The sequence below is a fragment of the Carcharodon carcharias genome, chromosome 8 (genome assembly GCF_017639515.1).
Source record: "Carcharodon carcharias isolate sCarCar2 chromosome 8, sCarCar2.pri, whole genome shotgun sequence".
NCBI lineage: Eukaryota > Metazoa > Chordata > Chondrichthyes > Lamniformes > Lamnidae > Carcharodon > Carcharodon carcharias.
The window spans coordinates 135,933,030-135,958,580 of NC_054474.1; the positions used below are offsets into that span (position 1 = coordinate 135,933,030).

The following is a 25,551-nucleotide window of genomic DNA, read 5'->3' on the forward strand; positions in this document are numbered from 1 at the left end:
TTTAACTTGGAGAGGCAATATCTGTCTTGTGTTCAGATTAACCCCTTTGAGGACAGAAAGTCTTTAAGGGTTTCCCAAGTAAAAATAAGTTAAGTATCTAAGAATTTTGTGTGAATTCCTAATCCGAAAGTTCACAGAGTCAAAGCAATGCCTAGAAATGTTCTCTTTAATTCTGTTGGACTTTTTTTCAGTATATAGATTTTCTATGTATTAGAAGGTGATTTAATACTGAAACCTGTAAAATCAAACTAAGAAAGTGGCAAATTTAGTTACATTTAAGTAGCTCTGCTTTCAAAAGTTGGATTTGCTCCATGCATTTAAGACTTTTTCAGACGAAGAATGGAAGTATATTCTAATGTTCAGGCGTATGTTTAACTTACATGCATTGTGCTCTGGATGTATTTGACAGAGCACATGTCAAGATTTGTGGTACCTTGCTGAATGCTGTATAACCTTGCCATAATGATGACACAGCCCCTGCCACCAGCTTTAAGAGAGCTTCTAAGGAGGAGGAGGAGGAGGTGGAAGAGAAGGAAACCACACTTCCATTTTCTGGCTAGGCAGTCTATGATTGCAAAAGCAGTAATCACAACCCCAATTCTCCACTCATCACCAGTCCCACACTTTAACTTTCCTCTATTACTGACCGTCACAGTGTCCTCTTACCCACAACTCTGAAATAAAAGCCACCACCAATCAAACATTTTGAAACAGCTTAATAATCAAACCATTCAACATTCCTTACAAACTGTCCTTTGTACCTTGTGTCTCTGCTTATACTAATTCTCCTACCCTAGTGGCTCAACCATGGCTGGTGGTGGAGTGTTGATTTCCAGTTGTAGAAGGGCAGATGACCTTGGAGGACAACCTAGAGCAGCTACAGCCCTTGAAGGTCTAGCTTGGGATAGGCAGCAACAGTCTAGCTGACTGACAGATAACTGCAAATAGCAGTGGTGGGAAAATGAGTGCTGTCATCCTGATAGAGGACAGCAGGCTCTTGCTCCCTGGTGCCATTGATACCTCCACAGTGCAGCACCACCGCCATCCTAACAATGTGTTGTAGGACAGATTTTTTTTAATAGCTATGATAGCAGCAGTCCTAGCTAGCGTGATTGCAAGCTAAGCTTGCATGACTTCCATCTGAGCTTCCACTGTAGCGTTATAGCACAGCTGATGGTAAATGCTGAGTTGTTCAAATCCCAGAGAGAAACTTGAGACAACTGCCACAACTGTTTTTTCAATTTGCATGTTTCAAGGTGCAGACTTTGAATTAAGTAGTAATAAGACTACCGAGCCTTATAGGTTTCTTACAAAACCAGATTAAACATTTATTAATAAGAGAAATTATTTTAAGCATATACATATATCTATAAATCACTACTATAATAACTTCTAAATCCCTAATTAATCTAACTCCCAGTTACACTATTGTTAAGGCAAGAGCATGACACACAGATTATAAAAGACCCAGGCAAAGAAACATGATACCCTGAACAAGTCGAATTCAAAGTTTTCTTAACTTCAGTTCTTTGAAGACTGAGGCATAGATGCTGAAGGATTTTCATACTTGTTAGATCTTAAAATGCTTACCCTTACACACAGCCTTTGCTCCTTAATACATATTTTCCCCTTTGAATGCAAATTCCCATTGTTTCACTATGTCTTTGGACTTTACATTTCTGATCATAAAAATTTAACATAGTAACCATTTTACCAGTAATCTTTGGGAAAAATAAAAACACTGTTTCTGAACTTCACCTAGCTAGTTGACACATTTCACCCCTCCTCTGGAATCAGTCTAGTCTGGTTTATTTGAAAATGCAAATCTCCTCTTACCCCTATATCTACCTGTTTAACATTTCAAACCCTCAGACCAGTTGCCTTTAATCCAATTAACACACACACACACACACACACACACATACAAGTGGAACTGGTATTTTACAATGAATTCCAATAACATTATTATATCTGCCTGACAGTAGAAACACCCAGATGTTGGGTGACTTCTGCTTGTCCTGTAACGGAGGCTCAGACATTGGCTTTCAGATCAGTACTGTGATGAAAAGGGTCACCAACAGTGCTATCAAGCGGTACTTGCCTACCAATAACCTCCTCACTAACGCTCAGTTTGGGTTCTGCCAGGGCCAATTAGCTCCTGAACTCATTGCAGCCTTGGATCCAACATGGACAAAATAGCTGAACTCCAGAGGTGAGGTGAGAGTGACTACTCTTGACATTGAGGCAGCATTTCAACAAATATGGCATCAAGGAGCCCAAGCAAAATTGGAGTCAATGGGAATCGGGGCGGGGGGGGAACTCTCCACTGGTCGGAGTCATACCTAGCACAGAAGAAGATGGTTGAGGTTGTTGGAGGTGAATCATCTCAGTTCCAGGACACAACTGCAGGAGTTCCTCAGGTTAGTCCTAGGCCCAACCATCTTCAGCTGCTTCATCAATGACCTTCAAAAGTGGGGATATTTGCTGATGATTGCACAATGACCATCTCCAACAAGAGAGAATCTAACCATCGCCCCTTGACGTTCAGTGGCATTGCCATCACTGAATCCCCAACTATCAACATCCTGGTTACCATTGACCAGAAACTGAACTGGATTAGCCATATAAATACTGTGGCTACAAGAGCAGGTCAGAGGCTAGGAATCCTGCAGCGAGTAATTCACCTCCTGACTCCCCAAAGCCTGTTCACCATCTATAAGGCACAAGTCAAGAGTGCGATGGAATACTCCGCAGTTGCCTGGAGTGCAACTCCGACAAGACTCAAGAAACTTGACACCATCCAGGACAAAGCAGCCTGCGCTTTTGGCACCCCTTCCACAAACATTCAGTCCCTCCACCATTGATGCATGGTGGCAGCAGTGTGTACCATCTACAAGATGCACTGCAGAAACTCACCAAGGCTCCTTAGACAGCACCTTCCAAACCCATGACCAATACCATCTTGAAGGACAAGGGCAGCAGACACATGGGAACACCACTACCTGGAAGTTCCCCTCAAAGCCACTCACCATCCTGACTTGGAAATATATCACCGTTCCTTCACTGTCACTGGGTCAAAATCCTAGAACTCCCTCCCCAACAGCACTGTGGGTATCCTACAGCACATGGACTGCAGCAGTTTAAGAAGGCAGCTCACCACCCCCTTCTCAAGGGCAACTAGGGATGGGTAATACATGCTGGCATTGCCAGTGATGCCCACATCCCATGAACGAATGAAAAAAGATGCTGCATCATGGTCAGATCTGCAAGTGTGCTAATGGATTTGGCTACCACTTCCACACTGGAAGGGATGGGCTTCAAAGCCCTGTGCCTCGACATTGATCACAGGCTCTATTGCAGGCCTAGCAATGCACCAAGCATTTCATTATGCATACCCATCAGTTTTTTTTTGTACTTGTAACCTTGTCCTCCCACGAGCTAGTACCTGTGCTATCCTTGTCTTTTACCCTGGTTGTAGGCCACACGTACCTATGTCTCAATACGCATCCCACTTCTGAGCTACCCTGTAAGGTACTTGCAATGTCAGTACCCAAGCTGGTGATTGTGAGTGTGGGAACAAGTGACACTGTTTCTTATGCCTCTTTCATCCCTTACTCTTCCACCACTGCCTAGCCAGGTAGCACTTCTAGGGTATATGAAAAGAGAGTGGCAAGAGGGTAGGGTTGTGGTGAAGGGAGGGGAAATGCAAGAGGGGAATGCTTACATCATCTGTAACTTGTAAATCAAAAGTGGTTGTGGGATTAAGGGGAAGTGGGATGCTCGAAGGAGGATTAGATATGAGGATACCATCATCATCAATGGCTCCAGCTCAACCATTGGCCGTGATCACAGTCATGGTCGTTCCAAGGGAGAGCATTATTTCCTCCATTGAGATGAGAATATGCAACTGTGCCCTGCTGGTGAGGGGCGGCTGATTCTTGTTGTGCGCTACCCTACCTTGTTCTGCAAGAGAGAGCAGGAGGTGTGTCAGTGAGTGTGGTACAAAATGTTTGAGTGATGTACTTGCCAGTGTGTGCAAGCTTTGAGACTTGCAGCTGTGCTTAATGTGTGAGGTTGAGCTGAAACATTTGATTGATATAGATTAGTGAATGAAGGAGATGGGAAATTGAGCAGTGTCTGAGGATAAGGTTCAATTGTTAGGGTATGGCATTTGGAGATTTATTCATTCACCTTGACCGCTTGTGTGAGGTCTTGAAATGTCTTATGGCACTGCATCCACGTCCTCAGGGCTACACTGCTTACATTGATAGCAACTGGCTAGCTGCTCCTATTGCCTTCTCAGGGTTTGTCTAGAGGGCTTCCTTGCCCCCTTTACATTGGGAACACCCCTTCTGCCCTCCGCCTGTTGCATTAAGGCCTCCAGTGCTGGGTTTAGAGAACCCTGGAGCTATCTGCCCTGTTGTGACGCTAGTCGTGTTCTTCATACTCAGACTTAGATATATTTGTACATGGAACACAGAAGGTTGGTGTGCAGGTACAGCAAGCAATTGGCATGTTGATTTTTAATGCAAGGGGTCTGGAGTAAAACAATAAAGGAAGCCATGCTACTACTGTTGAGAGCTTTGGTGAGACCACACCTGGGGTGCACAGTGTTCGTCTCAATGGGCAGAACTTTCCGAGCCCGCTGGTGGCGGGCGTGATAGCTGGCATGCACACATGCTGCTCAGGAGTGACAGTGAGCCATGACTGGTTGGTACCTAGCAACACCCAGGGTCTATAGATGCTGCCTGCCATTCCTGCAGATGACTGAGAGCCAGTGTCGCCGACGACTGCACACGTCTAGGGACCTGGTGACTCACATCTGCCAGTTACTGCAGGACTTGGCGCCAAGGGAACATGGAGGACATCCACTACTAGTGGCTGTAAAATTAGCTGGAGTGCTCAATTTCTACGCCGGTGGCTCCTTTCAGGGCTCCACAGGTGACCTCTGTGCATCCATGAGGTCACGGATGCCATCTTATCATGGCACACAACTTTGTATATTTTGCCCGGGACCATGGCAGCCAGGATGCAAGGGCCATTGGATTCACCCTGATCTTGGGATTCCCACAGGTGCAGGATGCGATTGACTGCACTCATGTGATGCTCAGGTCTCCATCACTACCCTTGGTGGACTTCGTGAACTGGTGGGCTTCCACTCATTGAATGTGCAGCTGGTGTGCAGCCACCAGAAATGCATCCTGCAAGTGTGTGCAAGGTTTCCAGGGAGTGTGCACGATGCCTACATCCTGTGTCGCTCACAGATCCCTGCAGTCTTCTAGGGTCCACAGAAGCTGCAGGGTTGGCTCGTTGGGGACAGGGGCTACCCACAGAGGCCGTGGCTGATGACACCCGTGTGGTGGCCCAGACTGCAGAAGAGCGACCCTATAATGAGGCTCATGCAGCAGCTCACAAGTTGGTGGAGCAGACCACCGGGATGCTGAAGATGCGGTTCCGGTGCCTGGACCGGTCTGGTGGAGCCGTGCAATATAGTCTGCAGAGTGTGTCATGCATCATTGTTGTTGGCTGTGCCCCTTGCAACTTGGTGCTCCAATGGGTGGACAAGCTGGCTGAGGAGGAGATGGAGGAGTTGCATGTCTCCTCTGATGAGGAGGACACTGATGGGGATGAGGATGAGGGGTTCCTTGGTGGTGACAATGATGGGGATGAGGCTCTCGCACTGGCTAGATGAGGCCAGTGTGCTTGGGAGGCCCTCAAAGCTGCCAGATTTGTGGAGGATGATGACGACATGCAGTGAGGTGTCCCCATAGATCCTCACCTCATAGTTGTGAACATTTGACTTCAGTTTGGCTTATGGCAGCACCAATACTCCCTGAGAACGCTCCTGTCATGTATATGCAGTGGAGGCCCTAATATTCGCTCGATCGCAGGAGGATTATGACAGCATGCAATAAGGACACTCCATAGATCTTCACGTAGCCTCTAAGAATGCCTGACTCCTGTCTGGCCGAGGGCAGCTTGCTTGTGCTCCATGATCAGGGCCATCTCAGAGATGCAGCCATGAAACTTTAGATACATCTGATGCTGTGTCCGCCTTCACCACCTCAGCCTTTCAGGAGCTGGTGCACAGCATCGCTGAAGAGATGGTGGCCAGACCCGCCTTAAAGATGCTGAGAACACACAGAGAGAATGACAAAACTTTGTGACACCTGTCCACTACATTCTGGCAGCAATGACCAGCACCGCTGAGCTTCAGACATCAGTAATGTTTCCAGGGATTATGAGGCTGGACCATCGCTATGGTCTGAAGGCTACACAGAGTGCAGGGAAGAGGCCCTGGACTGAGACAACTGCCTTTTATTTTGTGCAGAAAGGTTTCATATCTGAGTGACAAGAACACTGCTCATCAGAACAGTGACAGGGTGACATTCTTAGGAGTTTGTTGACAATAGTGAACAGAATATGCAAGCGATCAACATCCATGCTCAGGCTGTGCAACTACTTTCATCTAACTTTCCTAATCCTGCTGCTATGCCTTGTTGTTCCCCAGTCATCCACAGTCGAGGCGGAGGCAGTCTGCTGACTGTGACACCCTTTATGTGATGACTTTGGCGGGCATCCTCTGGAGGGCCCAGACTTGGTGGGCCCTGGCCAGCTTTCGGGGTCCTGCTGTGTGGCAGGCCTGTGAAGCTGGAGCTGTGGAGGTCACAGGAAGCGGGGATTTGGATGGGCTGGTCACTCCCAGAGTCACTTGGACAGATGGCCAAACTCAACTACTATTGCAATGCAGTACAAGCTTGGTGTTAACATGCACTGCTGATCTTGATTATGTGGCATACTTCATTCACTTTCTGTGGTTGAATTTTACATCAACATTCCTGCTATGGCATTGGCTTATTTGTTGCATGTTCATAGTTTACAAAAGATTTGGTAAAGAAAGGCACAGTGTCTTGGCTTACTAAACCTCCTCTTCTATTCTTATCAACATTAATGATCTCTTTCACAAAGGACTTGGACCCTTCATCCAGATTTCCCAATTTTAAAAAAAATCTCATTCGCTAGATTTGGTGTTGGGGATGCCATGATGGTGCAAAGGAATAGAACCTAACCTCCAGTGGAAATGAGAAGAATTGGGGGTGAAAATATTTTGTGTAGATAGCCGAGAATGGAAAGGAGGGGAGTGGGTGTGGAAATGAGAAGAATTGGGGGTGAAAATATTTTATATAGATAGCCGAGAATGGAAAGGAGGGGAGTGGGTGCGATGAGCAACAAGTGGTAGCCGGCAGCAGCCTGCAGTTTTGATGGGGCTGCAGAAATAACACTTCAGCTCCTCTTGGTTCCATAATAAGTACATTTTTCTTCAATTACTTTGCTGAAAGCTTCCCATTCTTCCTTTAGAGATTGCTTGTTTGGCTGCTATTTTCTTAAGAAAACTGCATGGTGCATGTTGTACCAATGGCAACCGAATATCAGAAAGCGATCTGAAATAAGCATTGGGGAGCAAAATTTGATAACACCTGAAAATGAGATTGGAATATGCGATTAACCCATGCCTCTCCCTTTCAATGCAGGCAACATGCAAACGTCATAATGTCCACTGATTTACGGGATAGTTGCATGCAGCCCAGCACTAAACATGCTTAAGTGGCTGTACACTTTTAACAAGGGGTCTTCTCATCTTTTAAAACTAGCCTACAGTACTTAAACATAGCTTGTCAATCTTAAAGGGGAGATGCATTCTGGCTGGAAAAGATGCTGGAACATAGGAAACAAGAGTAGGAATAGACCAAACGGCTCCTTGAGCCTATCCCACCATTCAGTACAACATGGCTGGCCTTCTGCCTCAGCTCCACTGACCTGCCTGCTCCCTTGATTCCCTGACAGTTCAAAAACTGCTATGAATATGTCCAACGATAATTCATCTATAACCCTCTGGGGTGAAGAATTCCAGAGATTCACAACTCTCTGACTGAAGAAATTTCTCCTCATTTCACTCGTAAATGATTGGGCCCTTATCCTGAGATTGTGCCCCGTGTTCTAGATTCCCAGCTAAGGGAAACAGTCTCTTGGTATCTACCCTGTCAATCCCCATCAGATTCCCCTTTTTTTTCAATGAGATCACCACTCATTCTTCTAAAGCCTAGACAGTACATATACAATTTACTCAGCCTCTCAGCAGAGGAGAACCCTCTCATGACAGGAGCAATCTAGTGAACCTTTGCCATACTACCTCCAAGGCAAGTATAGATTTCCTAAGATATGTAGGGTGGAATTTTCCTAGAATTGCACTAAGTGCAGTAGCAGGCAGGTAAAATGGAGTCCTACCCGCCAACGAAAATGGCAGGTTTTCACGCTGTATCGTCCTGAGCCCGCCTCATCATTTATTCACTCCCACGAAACATGCCATTTCCATGGCCATCACCCCGCTGTTGCATCATGCCAGCCGCCATCTTTAAAAGACAGCTGCCAGCAAAGCGCTCGTCACCACCGCTGCCCAGGAGACATGGCCAGCAAAGGAAACAAACCTGCAGGCCTCTGCTGCAACAATGGGTCCCTCAAGCAACTGCTGCATGCCGTGGAGGCCCGCCAGGATGTGCTCTACCCCCCGCTCTGGCCACAGGATTGGCAGCAAAGCCACCAACCTGGCTTGAGAGGTGGTGGCAGCAGTGATCAGCGCAAACGCCCAGCAGAGGACAGCCACACAGTGCCACAAAAGGACGAATGATCTCATCCGTTCCATCAGGGTAAGTCACTCTTTTCATCACTCCCAGCTCTCTCACTCTCAAACCCATCACACATCCACAGGGCCCTCACTCACTGCCAGTGCAACGGACATCACCATTCACTCTTCCACACACACTGTCATTGTCTGCATCCTGCCAATGGGACCACTCACCACCCATACAGACTGGGCGTATTTATCATCTGGCTTGACAGTCGGCCTGATACACTCTCCCCATCTCTATCCATGCAGGACAAACTGACTCACAACAGAACGGAACGGCCGCAGATAGGTGGAGAGATGCCGGAGATCAAAGCTCTGACAGAATTTGAAAACAGAGCCATCCAACTGGCCAGCAATGACCGGGACCATTCCTGTGCTGGTCGGCGCTACTCTACCAAGTGAGGATCCAGCAGTGCAACGTCCATCAGACAACCATGCCATGAGTGATGTGTTATCTTTCACAGGCCACAGCCATACATTAATTATCTCCCTTTGCTTTCGTAGGCACATCTGCCAAACAGCCGACATAGTCCATGACCCAGGCCCTCCAATCAAGCAACAAAGAAACCTCTGAAGAGGAATCTGAAGGCACCCTCCATGTAGACCTGTCATAGCACTCACCCACACCTTCCACCAGTGCAGAGACACACACCTCAGTAGGACCTAGCTTTAGGGTAGCCTTGGGATCGCAATCCGGTGAGCACATCGCACTTTCTGATTCAGGCCAGAGGCAGGGACTTCCTAGGCCCTCAGCACTTGGAGGACTGCTGGAGGCCAGAACGTTGCTGAGTCCGAGTCAAATGATGAGTCCCTGGACTCGGTCATGGCACATTTGCTGGAGCTGCAAAGGCAAGCTAGGGAACAACAGGAATGGATGTCCACTGCACTCCTCAGATTGCAAGGTACGATGAGGAGTCCATCCGTCTTCAGGCTAAGCTGATAGCGCCGGTATTGCAATGCATCAAGGTCAATGCTGGCAGGATGGCAGTCGCCATGGAGACCTTGGCCCAGAATGTCACTCCTTCACTGCTGCGCGGGCTTAACTCCATCGCTGATGCCATGGTTGGCCTCCAACAGTGTGTACGCGTGAGGGGTGCTGGACAGCTTGATCTCACTCCAGCTACCCCTTCCGCACACGGAGTCAGCCACGGGCCCTCAGGCACCCACAGGGAGGAGAATCAGCAGGTGCACAGTCCAGGAGCGGGATGATGTTTCCAACAGGAATTAAAAATAAAATAAAAATATTAAAATCTCATCTATAACATGTCTCTGCTCAAATGACAGAGTCACATGAAGAGATATGTTTACGTCTTTTTTTAAATCTTTATTTGTAATGTTATAAATCTTCAGCTCCCTGAGGCAGCTCTGTGCTTTGTGTGTGCAGCCGTCTGCATGCGCAATCTTCCGTGCTCTGCCTCCTCCATCCCCAACCCTGGCAGCGCTGAGCGGTCGGGGCCCGATTGCAGGCGGCGGTGGGTTTTATGATCACTCTTGGGCCCACCTGCCGTGCCCACCTGATGAGGTAAATATCCTGCCCACAGTAACAGTTTGAGGCACAAAGCACACAAGAGGCAGAATCAAATTGGCATATTGACAAGTCATATTGACTTGACAGCATGATATGATGGCAGCAATAAGTGCTTATATTTCAATGCCAGTACTTTTCTAAGGAACAATTAGACTGGTAGTAACCAGACGGATCAAGGGAAAATAATGTTCAAATTAATTCCATTCATTTTAGCTTCATCTGGCTTCAGACTATGGGAGTCTTTGGCCAAAAATCAATAGGAGACCAGTTTAAAACAACTGCACACATGCAAGCTTACTGATGTGCAGCTTTTTCCTTGTTCTAGCTGCTGTGGAAATCAATTTGCAATATGAACAGGGTATGTTCCATTGTACTGAAACTTTGAGGCAATATTATAAGACAACTTGGTGGAACAATTCAGCATTATAAAAATGACATTAAACCACTCTGTCATCTCCGGGTTCTGGTTTAGATTGTTTCAGGAAGGAGGTCAGCACTGGTTTGGTAGAGATACTTTCTGGCTTAAGTACACAATTTCACCAGAGCAGCTAGAACTTTACTTGGCATTTGTTTCTCTGCCAAGCCCAAAGGGTAGAGCCACTGAAGCTAAACTTATTATACAACCAAATAACCTGTGGGACACAGTGAATGATCTAATCAATGCATAGGTGATTGCTTCATAAGGCATTTACATTTTGTAAGCTGGGACAGTATCACAAAGCTTCATTGGATCTCAGCAGGAGTGTTTGATGCTTTCACTAGGATCAGGGTGAAAAATGATTGAAAACACTGTTAGCCCATAATTTGGCATGCATGCACACGCCATGAACACGGTATATTAAGACAGGGTTCATTTAGACTGAAAATTACTTCCTTTGAATCTCAATATCATCTGATAACCACAGCATAATTATCAGCGTCTTTCTCTGTATTTCATGCAGACTGAATTTGGAGCCTCATCTGAGCTTTTTTTTTATTCTTAACCTGGACCCCATCATCAATATTTATGATTCAAATTTTCCAAGTGCTTTTCGGCTGGATTTTAATGGCTCTAAATGCACCCATTATGCCCAGTGAAGGCATGCCATAATCTCACTTTAAACATGGACTGTATTTGTATGGAAGCATGGAAACTTCTGGAACTGAATTTATTTTTTTAAATGAACACTAATCAAATGGCTAAGATGGTTGCCAAGGGTCAGATGACTTTTGCAAATTCAATACAGACTACAACAAGCTTCTGAAAAGGCCCTTATTGAATCATCCTGTTGTGGGGAACTCCCCCCTTGAATAGACATGCCCAGACATTTACTCCAAACTCAGAATCAATGGACTTTTGGACTCCCTGTCTCTAAGTTTACAATTCAACACAAGGATAACTGCAGAAACCCGTTATCCACAAGTGGATGTGAAGAGCCATCATCTATCACCATTGTGTAGCAATGTCTTTCAAATTTAAGTCATTCTGGGTGGACAATAACAGTTAATTATGTGACCTAAACTGGCTTCTAATATCAAAAATTCTTTATTATTTAAAGATCCAGAGAGACTTGGGCAGTCTTCAAAGAACACCACTGCAGAATATCAGCTGCAGGCCAAGGCAGTAATCCCAAAGCCTTTTTTAAACTTGCAGGCTGCTACCTATTAAAAGGCCTCCCAGCCTGATTCCTAAATCCAAGTCCATCTGTAAAGAAATTGGATCTCCTGATACGAAAACTACAAGGGCCTAACATCTTGACCTGCTGAACACTCATCTGTTCAAGGGAATCCTGAAATAATCCTGATATCCAACTTCAGCTATTTGAACTCATCTAAACTACAATTCAAGACCAGAAAAGACTGCTTTCGTTACCGGATCCACAATGAATGTTCTACAATGAGCCAGATACATCAACTGTGAACTATTCTTTAGTTTACAACTTGTAAAACTACACTATTCTCTTCAACTGTACCTTTCTTGTGTGTGTGGGTGTGAGTGATATAATGTTTAGATTTTGGGGTGAATATGTGAATAAATAATCTTCTGTATTTAAACCCACCAAAGTTTGCTGCTGTTATTTAAATTGACTACACAGTATGGGTGCTAGGAAACTTACATATTTTCCTCTCCAAAAACCACACTGATTACAGACAACAAAGGAAATGATTACAAGGGCTTCAGTTTTCTCCTGACCCTATCCATGACAGCATCCAAATAATTTAGTCAATGTTAGTGCACAGCATAGAATCTACACACAATGCACAGATTTAATGCTGGTTTAACGGTGACTGGCGATGGAGCAGTTGAAAAGATCTAAGAGTAGAAAGTCAAGAACAGAAGTCTCATTTTTAAAAAGAAATGATTCCAAAACTCATGTAATTCGGTTTAGAACATAAAGATTCCTGAGTGACTCGAACCATTGAACTATCGTGTCAAGGTTGTCTACAATAAATTGCATTAATATTATATTCCTCCCATGCAGAACGATCTCTCAGTGTGCTTAAGTAGAATGGACTTTTACTTGATTGGCAGAAATTTTCTAACTTTCATCTGGAGATTAAAGGGATTCTGTAGCAGCTACGATAGAGGATAAATGAACTTGGTTTGTGGAATGAATGGACTAATAGGCCTTTGGTGTTCATTTGTTTCCTTATCTTCCACAGTATGCTATAATTTTATTCCGTTTCTTCCGGCTCCCATTCTCATTTAAGGTTTTCTTCTCCCTCCCCATTCAGAAGGTTGGTCTAGAGCAGTTTGAATTCTGACTTTTGTAGCTCAATAAAATTAATTTTGAGTAATAGTGCCTTTCATTTCCATGCCAAATATATAATTGAAAAATGCATTTCTAGTTTGAAAACGAGTCTTTAAATTCTGCTTTGGATTTGAATCAACTTCTGGACAGTTAATTCAGAAGTGTGCTTGTTTGCTTCAAAATTGAATTAATATTGTTACTGAGCTGGACAACAACATAACCTATATCTTACTCATCAATTTTTCTTAATACAATATTTCATTAGAAAGGAATGACAAATAATTATGGATTCTCAGAAAAGAGCCAGAACAGAATAGATTTTTGGTCGTAAATTTAGAGCTACACTGCTTATTTCCCTTTTTCTGGTCCTTTCTTCCTGCTTCACTGAGATGCCAAATTAATCTTAACAAGTATGAGTGAGTTATAGAGAGGCTAACATTTTCAGTTCTTTCCAGGCATTAACAAGTATAATATTCTTTCCTCTTCATTATCTACACTGCATCGTGCCAATTTGCTGCCTCTCTTATTCTGGTTTAAATCCAATTCTGCAGTGACTTATTAGGCTACTGAACTTAGATTTTCCAATTGCTTTTTTTTTAAAAAACACATTAGCCCCTTTTATTATAATTGAGTTAATGGTATCAAAATAACCTGAATCAGAAAATCTAGAGCTTGGTTTCTTATTGGGAAATCTTATCAAAATCAATAGGAAATAATTTGATGAATTTAAACACCAACATCAGCTTTTCTCAATAATGTGTCCATTTATGAAAGGAGCCAAATGTTTGAGCAGTCAAGAACACAAGAACAGAAGAAATAGGAGAGGAGTAGACCATATGGCCCTTTGAACCTACTCTGCCATTCAATATGATCATGGCTAATCTTGGGCTTCATCTCCATTTCCCTGCCCGTTCCCCATATTCCTGGATTCCCTGAGAGACCAAAAATCTGTCTGTCTCAGCCTTAAATGTATTCAGTGATGGAGCATCCATCCTGTGGGGTAGAGAATTCCAAAGATTCACAACCCAATGAGTGAAATAATTTCATCTCATCTCAGTCCGAAATGATCGATCCCTTATCCTGAGGCTGCGCCCCCGTGTTTTAGATTCCCCGGCCAGCGAAAACAATCTCTCAGCATCTACCCTATCAAACCCCTTCAGAATTTTGTATGTTTCAATGAGATTGCCTCTCATTCTTTGAAACTGTAGAGAAAATAGACTCAACTTGCTCAGCCTGTCATCATAGGACAGCCCTCTCACCCCAGGGACCAATTTAGTGAACCTTCGCTGTACCGCCTCCAATGCAAGTATATCTTTCCTTAAATGTGGAGACCAAAACTGCACACAGAACTCCAGATGTAGTCTCACCAAAACCCTCTGCAACTCCAGCATGACCTCTTTATTCCTGTACTCCAATCCCCTTGCAATAAAGATCAACATGCCATTTGCCTTCCTAATTGCTTGCAGTACCTGTGTGTTAACTTTTGGCATTCCTTGCATGAGCACAACTAAGTCTCTTTAAACATCCACACTTACAAATTTTTCACCTTTTAAAAAATAATCAGCTCTTCTATTCTTTCGACCAAAGTGAATAACTTCACACTTCCCTACATTATAATCCTCCTGCCATCTTGCTGCCCACCCACTTAACCTGTCTGTATCTCTTTGCAGCCTTTCTGTGTTCTCCTCACAGTTTACCTATCCACCTAGCTTTGTATCATCAGCAAACTTAAATACATTATTCTCTGTCTCTTCATCTAAGTCATTAATATAGATTGTAAATAGCTGAGGCCCCAGCACTGTCCCTTGCGGTACTCCACTATTCACTAGCTGCCAACTTGGAAAAAGTGCCACTTATGTCCACTCTCTGCTTTGTATCTGTTAACCAATCCTTTGTCAATGCTAATATATTACCCAACTCCATGTGCAGTTATCTTGCCTATTAATTTTTGCGTGGCACCTTATCAAAAGCATTTTGGAAATCCAGGTTTACTATACCTACTGGTTCCCTTTATCTACCCTACTAGTTACATCTTCAAAAAACTATAATAAACTTGTTTAACAGGATTTCCCTTTAGTAAAACCATTTTACTTTGATATAATCACACTCTGCTTTTCTCAGTGCATTGTTAACACTTCCTTAATAATAGATTCCAGCATTTTCCCAACAACTGATGTTAGGCTGACTGGCCTGCAGTTCCCTGTTTTCTCTCTCCTCTTTTGAAAAACAATGTAACATTTGCCAACTTCCAATCTGGTGGGACCGTTCTCACATCCAATGAATTCTGCGAAATTACAGTCAGCGCATCCACTTTTCTGCAGCTATCTCCTTACAACCCCCGAGTATAGGCCATTGGTTCCATCGGGATTTGTCGTATTCTAATCCCTTAAGTCTCTCCAATAGTTTTTCTCTGTTGATATTAATTTCTTGAATTTCCTCACTCTTTTTAATCCCCTATTTTACCATCTATTTCTGGAATGAAACTTGTGTCTTCTACTGTGAACTTAATTTTCTAGCATTGAGCATTGTGTGATATGACAGGATGAGCATGGATTCAAAATGTGTACTTTTTATGAGTAATCTAAAGCTGCTTTGTGTCCATTATGACCATATTGATAAGCAGATCCTTTTTAAATAATGCCCTGGGGTAATTTGTTTATGCAAAATCAGTAAATGATGATAACAGGAAATGCTAGAAACACTTGCAGGTCTGGTAGTGTCTGGGGAAAAAGAGATAATGGGCTGGATTTTACGTGGAGTGGGCTGCTTGATGACAACTCTTGCTTCTTGAAATTTTTGTAATTGGAAATTCATTCATATGGTTCCAACTGGTACATATTACTTCTTGCAGATGATTGCATAGGACACCATTACTGTTGATAAACATTAATATATGGCATCAGGAAAAGTTACACTGCTTCTGTTTACTTATGTGATTCTGCAAAGCATCCGTGTGAACACTGATGAATTGGAGAATGTGACAGCGCAAAAGTATCCACTTGTTACTTTTACTTCCTTCAGTGGTTTTAGTCTTCCTTGCTTATGTTTAGAAATTCCCCAGAAATGTTTTCTCAGCCAAATGATGAATATGTTATCATAAAATACATTCTGATAATGTAGATACTGGGCTGTATAAGATTTATGGAATTGTTCAGCATTAACTTACATAAATCAGCACAAGACTTTTGAATGATCGCTATTGACACCATGTTAACCCAAATGCCATTCCCTTCCTGTCAACCTATATCAGTATATTGGTGATCAGGCAAGGTTGGAGACATCAATGTTTTTTTCTGACAGATGACAAAAATGTGGACAGATACATAGATTGAGGAAACACATGCATAACAATGTTATGTAAATAGCTTGAATACTGCAACACTGATGTGGAGTTACATTCATTGGTTCTCTTCTATCAAAGACCATCATAACAAATTAGTGCTCAGAAATCATAACCATGATTGCACATTGGTGAAATAAGCAGACTCACTGTGACTGCTGGGAGATTTTCTCTTCTTTTTTCTGCCTCATCAGTCCCCCAAGTTCCCTCTTGCATAAGCTCCAAGACATCCAGAGCTCATCCTATTCCACAGGAAACCCTATTCATCATTCACAATAACTGATGACCTCCATCGAGTTCCCTTACCTCTTCAGTTTTTAAATTATTGTTCTCATCCTCAGATCCCAGCTCAACCTTTTTTCACCCTGTCTCTTGTCCCATGTTTTCTATGGCAATCTCCACTCATCCAATTATGGTCTACTGTGTATTCCACCCTCCTGTCTCTGTCATTGGCTCCTGAGTCTTCAGCCATTTTGCCTGAAAGCTCCCAAATGTTCTTTATCAACTCTTCCATATTGCTATATGTTCTCCCCAACTTCAGAAGTCTCACTGAAACCTATTTCTTCTCCCATGTCTTTATCCATCTCCCCTGCTTTTTTTGCAAGTCTGACCTCTGACCATGAAGCACCATCAGAAAGTCAAGAGTTATATTAGTAATGCCACATAACCTTGATAATTAAATAACTTGACAAGAAATTATTTTTTCCCATTTGTTTCAAAGCTGGTATCTTCATGGTTACAAAGAGGAAATGTGAATCTTTCAATGTTAATTCTATCCAATATTCCAAAATAACAAAGTCTAAATTCCAGCAACTTTTCTCTTGTTTCAGTGTCCTGTGGGCCTGAGACCTATGAGGGACGATTCTGGTTGCTTTGACTACACCAAAGGAATTGATTGTTCTGATGGGTACAATGGAGGCTGTGAGCAACTTTGCTTACAGCAGACGGTGCCGTTGACTGAAGACCCTTCATCCAATAATATTCTTATGTTCTGTGGGTAAGTACAGGTTTAAACATTCACTGAAACTTGGCTGTCATTTCTTTGAGAAGCAGATGCACACGCACATACAGCTAATTGAGCCCTTTATTTAATTGCAAAAAATCACAATGGGGTTTAAAACAACTTTAATAAAACTGTTCTGTAATTGAAAACTTTTTTCATTCATTGAGAAGGCAAAAACTTGTTTTTTCAAAAAAAACATTGGGTAGTTTTGCAATGACTCCATGAGGCAGCAGGGGAGAGTCTTGCTGTCCTGTCTCCAATTTCTCTTGTAGTGATGGGAGAGGGTTTGTACTGGGATCCACCTCAAGCTAGATGATCTGAGGAGCTCCAGCAAAGTAAGTTATGTATCATCAGAACTTATTTTTAGCTTGTTTCTTTCCAGAAACATTTAAACTTCTTCCACATTTTGTCAAAGCTGGATTCCTCCAAAGATGTGCTAGTGCAAAAGGTATCCACTCATCAAGACAATGTGATGACCCAGAACAGGAAATTTGGGTGTACCTGTGCCTGGATGTGCCTGCTCCTATCTTAGTCCATGATGATGAGCAGGAAATTTGGCCCCACATTCTGAACACCTTAACAATGTTAGGGAGGAAATTACATCTGATTTTTGTTAGCTCGCAGAAAAGGGGAGAGCTCAGCTCTTGCTGACCCATCAGTGCTGTACATCTATGCCTCAAAACTCATAACAGCTGGTTTTTTGGCTCTTCAGGTGCCATTTTGGATTTTGGTGCAGGCCACATCAAATTGAGAGGACGTAGAGCGGATGCTGGAACGCGCACTGGATGTATGCAAAATATGCAGATCATGACATCAGCCAGCATGTAAGGCTGACTTAACTCTAGCGGTACCATTTTTGATCTTGTGGCTCCAGTTAACACCTTGTCTTAAGGTTGCACTGCTGACCATGCGTGGAGCAGCAGGAAGGGCCCTCCACCAGTGCTGTTTAAAAGGATTATCAACTACTTTCAGATTTCTTGATAGTCAGTCTTTGAATAATTTCTACTAGCTCCTACTGGGATATCAGAAGTGCTTAGAGGCTTGTAGGTAGGTAAATAATTTGCCGTAGTCCATGAGGGACCACAGGCATCTCTCTGTATGAGAGAGAAAGAGAGAATTGGTTATATAGCTTGAGGGGCACCATTCCACATCAGGCATGGGGTAGGGGGGAGGCAGGTCCCAAGTCTAACTCAGCCAGAACAGGAATTGAACCCGTGCTGTTGGTGTTATTCCAAACCACACACTAGCCGATCAAGCTAACTGGCCCTCTATTGGAGGCCTGCACTGCGACTTAAGTTTGTTGAAGTCTGTGGCACTGGTGAAAGCCCAGGTTCTCACTTCAGGGGGTCTGCTCAGACCACTTGCTCCCTGTCACGAGCGAAGCATTGTGTGAGACTAGTTGTTTAGTTGTAAGGCAATGGTATTTGAAGATGCATTCACTAACTTTGACTACTCAAGTAAGATCATTAAACATTTTGTGGCCTAGGTCCTCAGGGCTCCCCAGCTGCAATGACTGCATTTCCTACTTGCTCCCAATATCTTTGTAGTGTCTGCCTGAAGGACCTCCTGGTCCCCTGTGGGTGAAGGAGCTCTCTACTTCTGTGCACCTCCTGCAGCAAAGCCTCCCGTGCTACATCGGAGTGTCTTGGAGCTGCCTCTCCACTATGTTGTGCCATTCATGTATCTTTCCCAAGTCAAATTCACTCATAGAATTACTTTCAGCACTCATTCCAGTCAAAATGTAACTCCACTTTCAGAGATGGAGACTGGCTTTAAGAAATGCAGGCTAACTTTAACTCATGCTAGCCTGTTACAGTTTTGTAGTCCATGCTCAGACTTGTAGCCGCTCAGCAGCATGCTTACTGCTGGCTGCATACAGAAATCATTGAAATGAGCAGGGGTGCAGAGTTTGCTTGCTGCTTGCTTCAGAGGCAACGGGCACGAGGTAATCATGCACCGTGGTGCCCGCGCCTGTTTCCAGGCCACATCAAATTTCGTGGCCCTATTTTCTTACTAACCTATAGGTGGATTTGTATGCACTTCCTTGCCACTTGCCATTTTACATTGTGATGATAGGACAGGTTGGAGTCTCGTGCTTGGTCTTTTAACTAAAATTGTTCAAAGGATGCGCTCATCACTGTCAAAGCTAGCACTTATTGCACATTCTTAATTGCCCTTGAGGAGATGGTGGTAAGCCACCTTCTTGAACAAATGCTGTCCTTGTGCTGGGGGTGCAACCACAGTGCTGTTAGGAAGGGAGTTGCAGGATTTTGACCCAGCGAGTGAAGGAATGGTGATCCCTTTTGAAGTGAGGATGGTGTGTGACTTGGAGGGGAATTATCAGGTGGTGGTGTTCCTATGCGGCTATTTGGCATGATTCCAACCAATGGAGAGTTTTCCTCCTCATTTCCATTGACTTCATTTTGCCTGGATTCCTTCACACCACACTGGTCAAATGCTGCCTTGATGCCAAGAGCAGTCACCTTGACCTCACCGCTTGACTTCAGCTCTTTTGTCCGTGTTTGGACCAAGGCTGTAATGAGGTCAGGAGCTGAGTGACCCTGTTGGATGGTGGGGATTCGGCAATGTTAATGCCATTGAATGTCAAGGAGAGATGTTTAGATTCGCTCTTATTGGACATGGTTATTGCCCAGCACTTAGGTGACATGAATATTGTTTGTGAGCAGTATATGTTTATTCCTTAATGATCTTGTGGAGAGGTGGTTATGTCAACCAACAGGATCTCAGTCACCTCTTAAATCAAGCAAGGAACTGAAAAAAGACAATGGATCATTTCAGTTTTCTTTTTCACTCTTGGGACTTGGCATCTCTGGCAAGGCTGGTATTAATTTCCCATCCGTAGTTGTCTTGAGAAGGTGATGGTGCCCTTATTGAAAGTGGTTTCATACAACTAATTGGCTTGCTAGGCTGCTTCAGGAAGCAGTTCAGTATCATACAACATTGCTGTGGTACTGGAGTCATATATATGCCAGATCGGATAATGGTGGCAGTTTTCCAGACCTAAAGGACATTAGTAAACCAATGTTTTTTTTATGATAAACGGACAACTTCATGGTCACTTTTACTAGTTTTAACTGAATTCCAACCATTCAACTGCCTTGGTGGGATTTCAACTCACATTCTCTGCATTTTTGGTGCAGGCCTCTGGTTTACCGGTTTAATAGCATAATCACTACACTAATGTACATAGAAGAGATGTATATTGAATGACATGTCCATATGGGAACTATGTACTTCAGGAGACAAGTGAAAGGCTCTGAAATAATATGCCACAAGAACATTAGCAATAGGGGCAGGACTAGGCCATACAGCTCCTCGAGCCTATTCCTCCATTCGTTAAGATCATTACTGATCTTTGACCTTAACTCCACTTTCCTGTCCTATGCCCATATACCCTGCTTCCCTTAGAATCCAACAATTATTGATTTCAACCTTGAATACTCAACAATTGAGGTAGAAAATTCCAAACGTCACAACTCTGTGTGTGAAGAAATTTCCTCTCATTTCAGTGCTAAGTGTCTGACTATTCTGAGACTGTTCCCTCAATCTAGATCAGTGCTTCCCAAATTATCACTCAACATGACCCCATTTGAACACTTAATTAACATATCCGAACATCAGCTAAAACAATAAAGCAGAATAGTAGCATTCCGTATATAATTATTAAAATTATAATTATTAAAATTCATGTATTATAGATCAACATATAATATATCATACAAATATAACAATCTGTGTTTTTAAAGTAATTGATAAAAGTGTTATTATATGTGCTCATGTAGGTTTCAACCAAGCTCTCCATATTCCCCATTGACAGAAGACTCAGTGAAACCTTTCTCTCCCAGCCCCAATACTTTAATCAGCCCCTCTCCCCTTTCCGCCGTACACAGTAATCAGCCCCTCTCCCCTTTCCCCCCCACACACAATAATCAGCCCCTTCCCCTTCCACATGCACACAGTAATCAGCCCTTCTTACCTTTCCCACACACAGTAATCAGCCCCTTCCTCCTCCACAAGCACACAGTAATCAGCCTCTCTACTCTCTGTTCCTCACGCACAAAGTAATCTGCCCCTGTCCTCTCCCCTGCATAGCCACACAGAAGTCAGACCCTCTGCTCTCCCCTCCACATGCCCAATGTAATCAGAACTCCACAGTTAAGAGCCTGCCAACTGAAAATGACCCGTTTATGCGATCTCCCTGTTGTCTGTCTTTTAGCCAATCTGCTATCTGTGGTATTATTCCATGAGCCCTGATCCTGTGATCATGTGGCACCTTACTGAATGACTTTTGAAGATCCAAATATACTACACCCACTGGTTCCCCTTTATCTACCCTGCTAGTTGACATCCTCAAAAATTCTAATAGCTTTGTCAAATACAATTTCCCTTTCATAAAATGATATTGACGCCACCTAATTACGTTATGATTTTCTAAGTGCCCTATTGCCACTTTCTTAATAATGAAGTCCAGCATTTTTCTGAGATTGATGTCAAACTAGCTGATCTGTCTTCCTATTTGCTCTCTCCCATCTTTCTTGAACAGGGGTGTTGCATTTGCTTCCCATCCAATGGAACCACTTCAGAATCTAGGGTACTTTAAAAGATCACAACCTTTGTGAGATAGATAGATTACTAATAAAAATACATTTTTAAAAATTGTCATGACTGCTCTTCCTATACGGAGACAGCACCAATCTTATCGATCCACCTTTCTTCAAAACTGTCACAGAGACCAAGTTTTCAGAATGCTCTTTACAGCTTTCAAAACATTAATAAAGTTTTCTGTTACCTACGAAGGGGAAAGAAGCAATTCTGATACATTTGCGGAGCTGCTTGAGGAGTCTCATTGGGGAAATAACTTCAGTGCTTTACTTCATACCAGTTTGTTGCCAGGGTTTGACTACAGGGATTTGATCACCAGGCATGGACTATGTTGCAGAAGTACTACAAAAGCAAGTGACTTTGTAGTGACCATAATCCAGAGACACATGGATGAGAGAAAGATTAAACTCCTGTAGGTTCTTTGATATGTAAAGAAAAAAATGTATGGGGAAACAGAGTATTTCCAAGTTCACAGGATTCTTTGAACAAATCTTTTTCTTAATTTAGTGTGGAGTTGCAGTTCTCAAAGAGTTAAGCAGTCTAGAATATTTGAATATAAATAAACTTTTAAGATTAAAAGTTCTTCTTTTGAAACTCAATTTAAAAGTCAAATGCAGTTGTATGTGTCCACAGAAAATGAGGTTTGCTACAGTGCAGTTGTTATCTTCTGAATACATTTATATTACTGAGTCATAAAAGCATGCATAAAAGGTCGCCTGTGTAAAATGGAAATCATAGATATGACGTTGAGCACTTTTTGAAATCCATTATCTATTTTTATAGCTCAGTCTCCTAGTTGTTATCAAATGTCGAACAAGCCTAGATTTCATTTGCAGCATTTCATTAAATGGTTCAGTAACCTCAACTTTCAATGATTGCAAAAACATTCTTCTGGCTCAGAGATAAAGGTTCTGTCTCTGGGCGGCACAGAATGGGCCAGGCTGTACATTTCGCTGCTGTTAGTAAGTTGGCTGCTGATAGCCTACGGTTGTTCACATTTCCTTTGGGTTAGAGAAGCAAACATTAACTAGGTGCTCCCGATCACTCTAATCCAGAATCACAGAATTGTGACATAGTGTGGACACTGCACAGTCCCAGTTGTGATGTCCTTGTACCATTGGATAATTATGGTTATGTGCGTGAAGGATGACTGGTGTCATGGAAACCAGTGTATGAAAGTGAAAGAATTGTGCTCAAACATTCCAAATCCGAGCTCAAAACAACGGGAAAGAGGTCGGGAGCATAAAATATGAGAAAGACCGGAGGGTATATTTTTTGCCTTAACCACATAGATAGTAATCTGGCAAAACAAATCACCCGCCTGTTATCAAACTCACCCGATTTTAATTCCACTCCATTAAAATGAGCAGTCTTACATTATTTAGTTTGTGTTGTAAACTTTCCTGCTCACAGAATAGCTAATTGGCTGGTGGTAATGTTCCAAACGACAACTTATAGTTAACATCAAGAGATGTCTTCTTTCCCAAGGCCTGTTACTGACTGATGAAGCTTCTTTCTCTGCTGGCAGCTGTGTGGAGGAGTACAGACTGGCAGCAGATGGTAAATCTTGTGTGCTACTATCAGAGGCATGTGAGGGCACCAAATGCCAGAAGCTTGATGCCAAACTGAATGACACGCTCTTTGTGGAGATGCTACATGGGTACAACAACAAATCACAGCAGGTCAATCAAGGTCAAGTTTTCCAGATGACCTTTCGGTGAGTGCAGACTTTATACTGAATGATATTTGAAAATTATTATTTAAGTTCATTTCATCTGATTATATTGTATTAGTTGATATGGGAGTAAGAAATAAGATCATAATCACAGCAACAACTCTGCAAATGGTTTATTTTGGGACCCTATCATGTAATTTCATCCATTGGCAGAGAGATTATTGGAGTTATTTCAACCACCATCTTCATTATTTGACAAGAACGCACTTTAGCAATGTCATGAACTCTCGGGCTTAAATGTTTTTTCTCAGTAGGGATTAAGTGTATCCATCTTAGATTTGTTGATTTTGGAGAAGAGGGAAACTGCATTCAATACATTGCCATCAGAACATTATTTCTATTTTTGTTCATGTGATCCAAATGTAGGAGAAAAGCTCTAATTTGTCTGATATATCGATCCACTTTAAAGGAAAGTTGAACAATTCCATTATGCCCATGGAAAATAATGTGATCAGGTGAAAACAATACTTGGTGAAGATCAGTGAGATTTCCTTTTCATCCAGACAATATATAACAATGGCAGATTTATCATGTGTCATTCTAGATAGTGAGAGCTGGGCAGCTCAGTCCAGGGCATCTGTAGAACTGAACTTAATCCTATTCTGGCTCTATATCATCATCACCTGGAATTTACTCAAGTAAAGGTACCAGCAGAGGGTCTAATGAGAACCTGGTTGATTCTTGTCTCTCCTTGGAATGTAGAGGCTAGTAATAGCAGTTCACTGTTTCCCTGCCTGACATAGTTAATTCAGCGCAGTCTAGGGATAGAACACGCTGGCTCACTACTCATTAATCAGTGCATTAACCGATTCAGGCACTGGAGAACTATCAGTTACATTGTCTTATTTTGTATGGTCACGCTCTACATCATACACAATCCCCAACTATGGGTATGGATGAAGGACAGAAAGGCGATAATACTCAACATCAGTTAGCTTTACAATTGTAAGATTAAGTCTGAGCTACTCCAATAAACATTAAAACATAAGTTATGTTACAAATATTTCCTTGTTTATACCCTGTTGTTTATTTTTCATTATTATTCCATGTCTTATTTTAACTTTAATTTGGAACTATTCCTGACTAATTCATTTTTTTCTGCTGAGTTCAACTTTTATTGCGTAGGTTTAAAATTTTTCTCCTTTCTATCTTCCTTCTTGTGCTTTTTTTGTGCATCCAAAGGTGCTTTTTCTGATCGTTAATAGCAAGTAGCTTGTGATGCATATGGTTATAGTGCAGATATCACCTTGTCAATCTTTCACACTTGTTTTCCACATCAAATAGGAAGGGCCTGTTATAGGCATGTGGCTCTGACTGCAGCTCAGTAAACACTGCTTTTACCATTCTGTAAGCGAAAGCATCTGATTATTTTTCAACCAGAGCTGCTATTTCTCATTCAGACTGCAACTGAAATCACAACCTGCTGTTTATTCAAGTACTTTTAGAACTAATGTAGCAAAGAAAACTTCTGTATGAAACCAATGCAGAATTACCAAACAAATAACATTAACAGAAAAATTTTACATAGTTTTATCAAAGCAGCATTTCCATTCATGCTTTGCAACATAAGGACAAACAAACTGAGTCAGTAGGCCTGAACTGCAACCTATGGAGTGCAATGGCAGCTTGATAATGGGACACTGCATAGTGAGCAAAATCCTTTTTTCCAATTGTTCCCATTAAAGCACAAAAGCTTTTGTGCTCGTCACAGTCTCTGGTAATGTAGATGTCCATTCAGAAGTTTGCATAATTTTGACATTGGTACATGAAGGCACTTAGCGTAATGTTGTGAGGTCTGCCTTTAGCCTTCCTCCTGTTCTTTCGACACAGTGCCATGGATATCAACCTGGAAATACTGCAAAATGTAACCAATAACTTCCAAAAAATCCTAGAATGGCCCTTAC

At 42.7% G+C, this 25,551-nt stretch overlaps 1 protein-coding gene and 1 long non-coding RNA gene across 4 annotated transcripts in view; one reads left to right on the forward strand and one right to left on the reverse strand.

Annotated features, from left to right (window-relative positions):
• LOC121280872 (astrotactin-2-like) overlaps positions 1-25,551 on the forward strand; it is a 1,734,361-nt gene that overhangs the window by 950,399 nt on the left and 758,411 nt on the right. For all 3 annotated transcript variants that reach the window (XM_041193192.1, XM_041193193.1, XM_041193194.1), the window contains 2 exons: positions 17,117-17,283; positions 23,441-23,629. In XM_041193192.1, coding sequence (XP_041049126.1) covers positions 17,117-17,283; positions 23,441-23,629 — 356 coding nt within the window. The remainder of the gene's footprint in view (positions 1-17,116; positions 17,284-23,440; positions 23,630-25,551) is intronic.
• The window catches only part of LOC121280874, a 51,298-nt gene continuing 50,918 nt past the window's right edge, over positions 25,172-25,551 (reverse strand). Inside the window, exon 5 of the long non-coding RNA XR_005943739.1 lies at positions 25,172-25,493. This is a non-coding gene — a long non-coding RNA (uncharacterized LOC121280874). The remainder of the gene's footprint in view (positions 25,494-25,551) is intronic.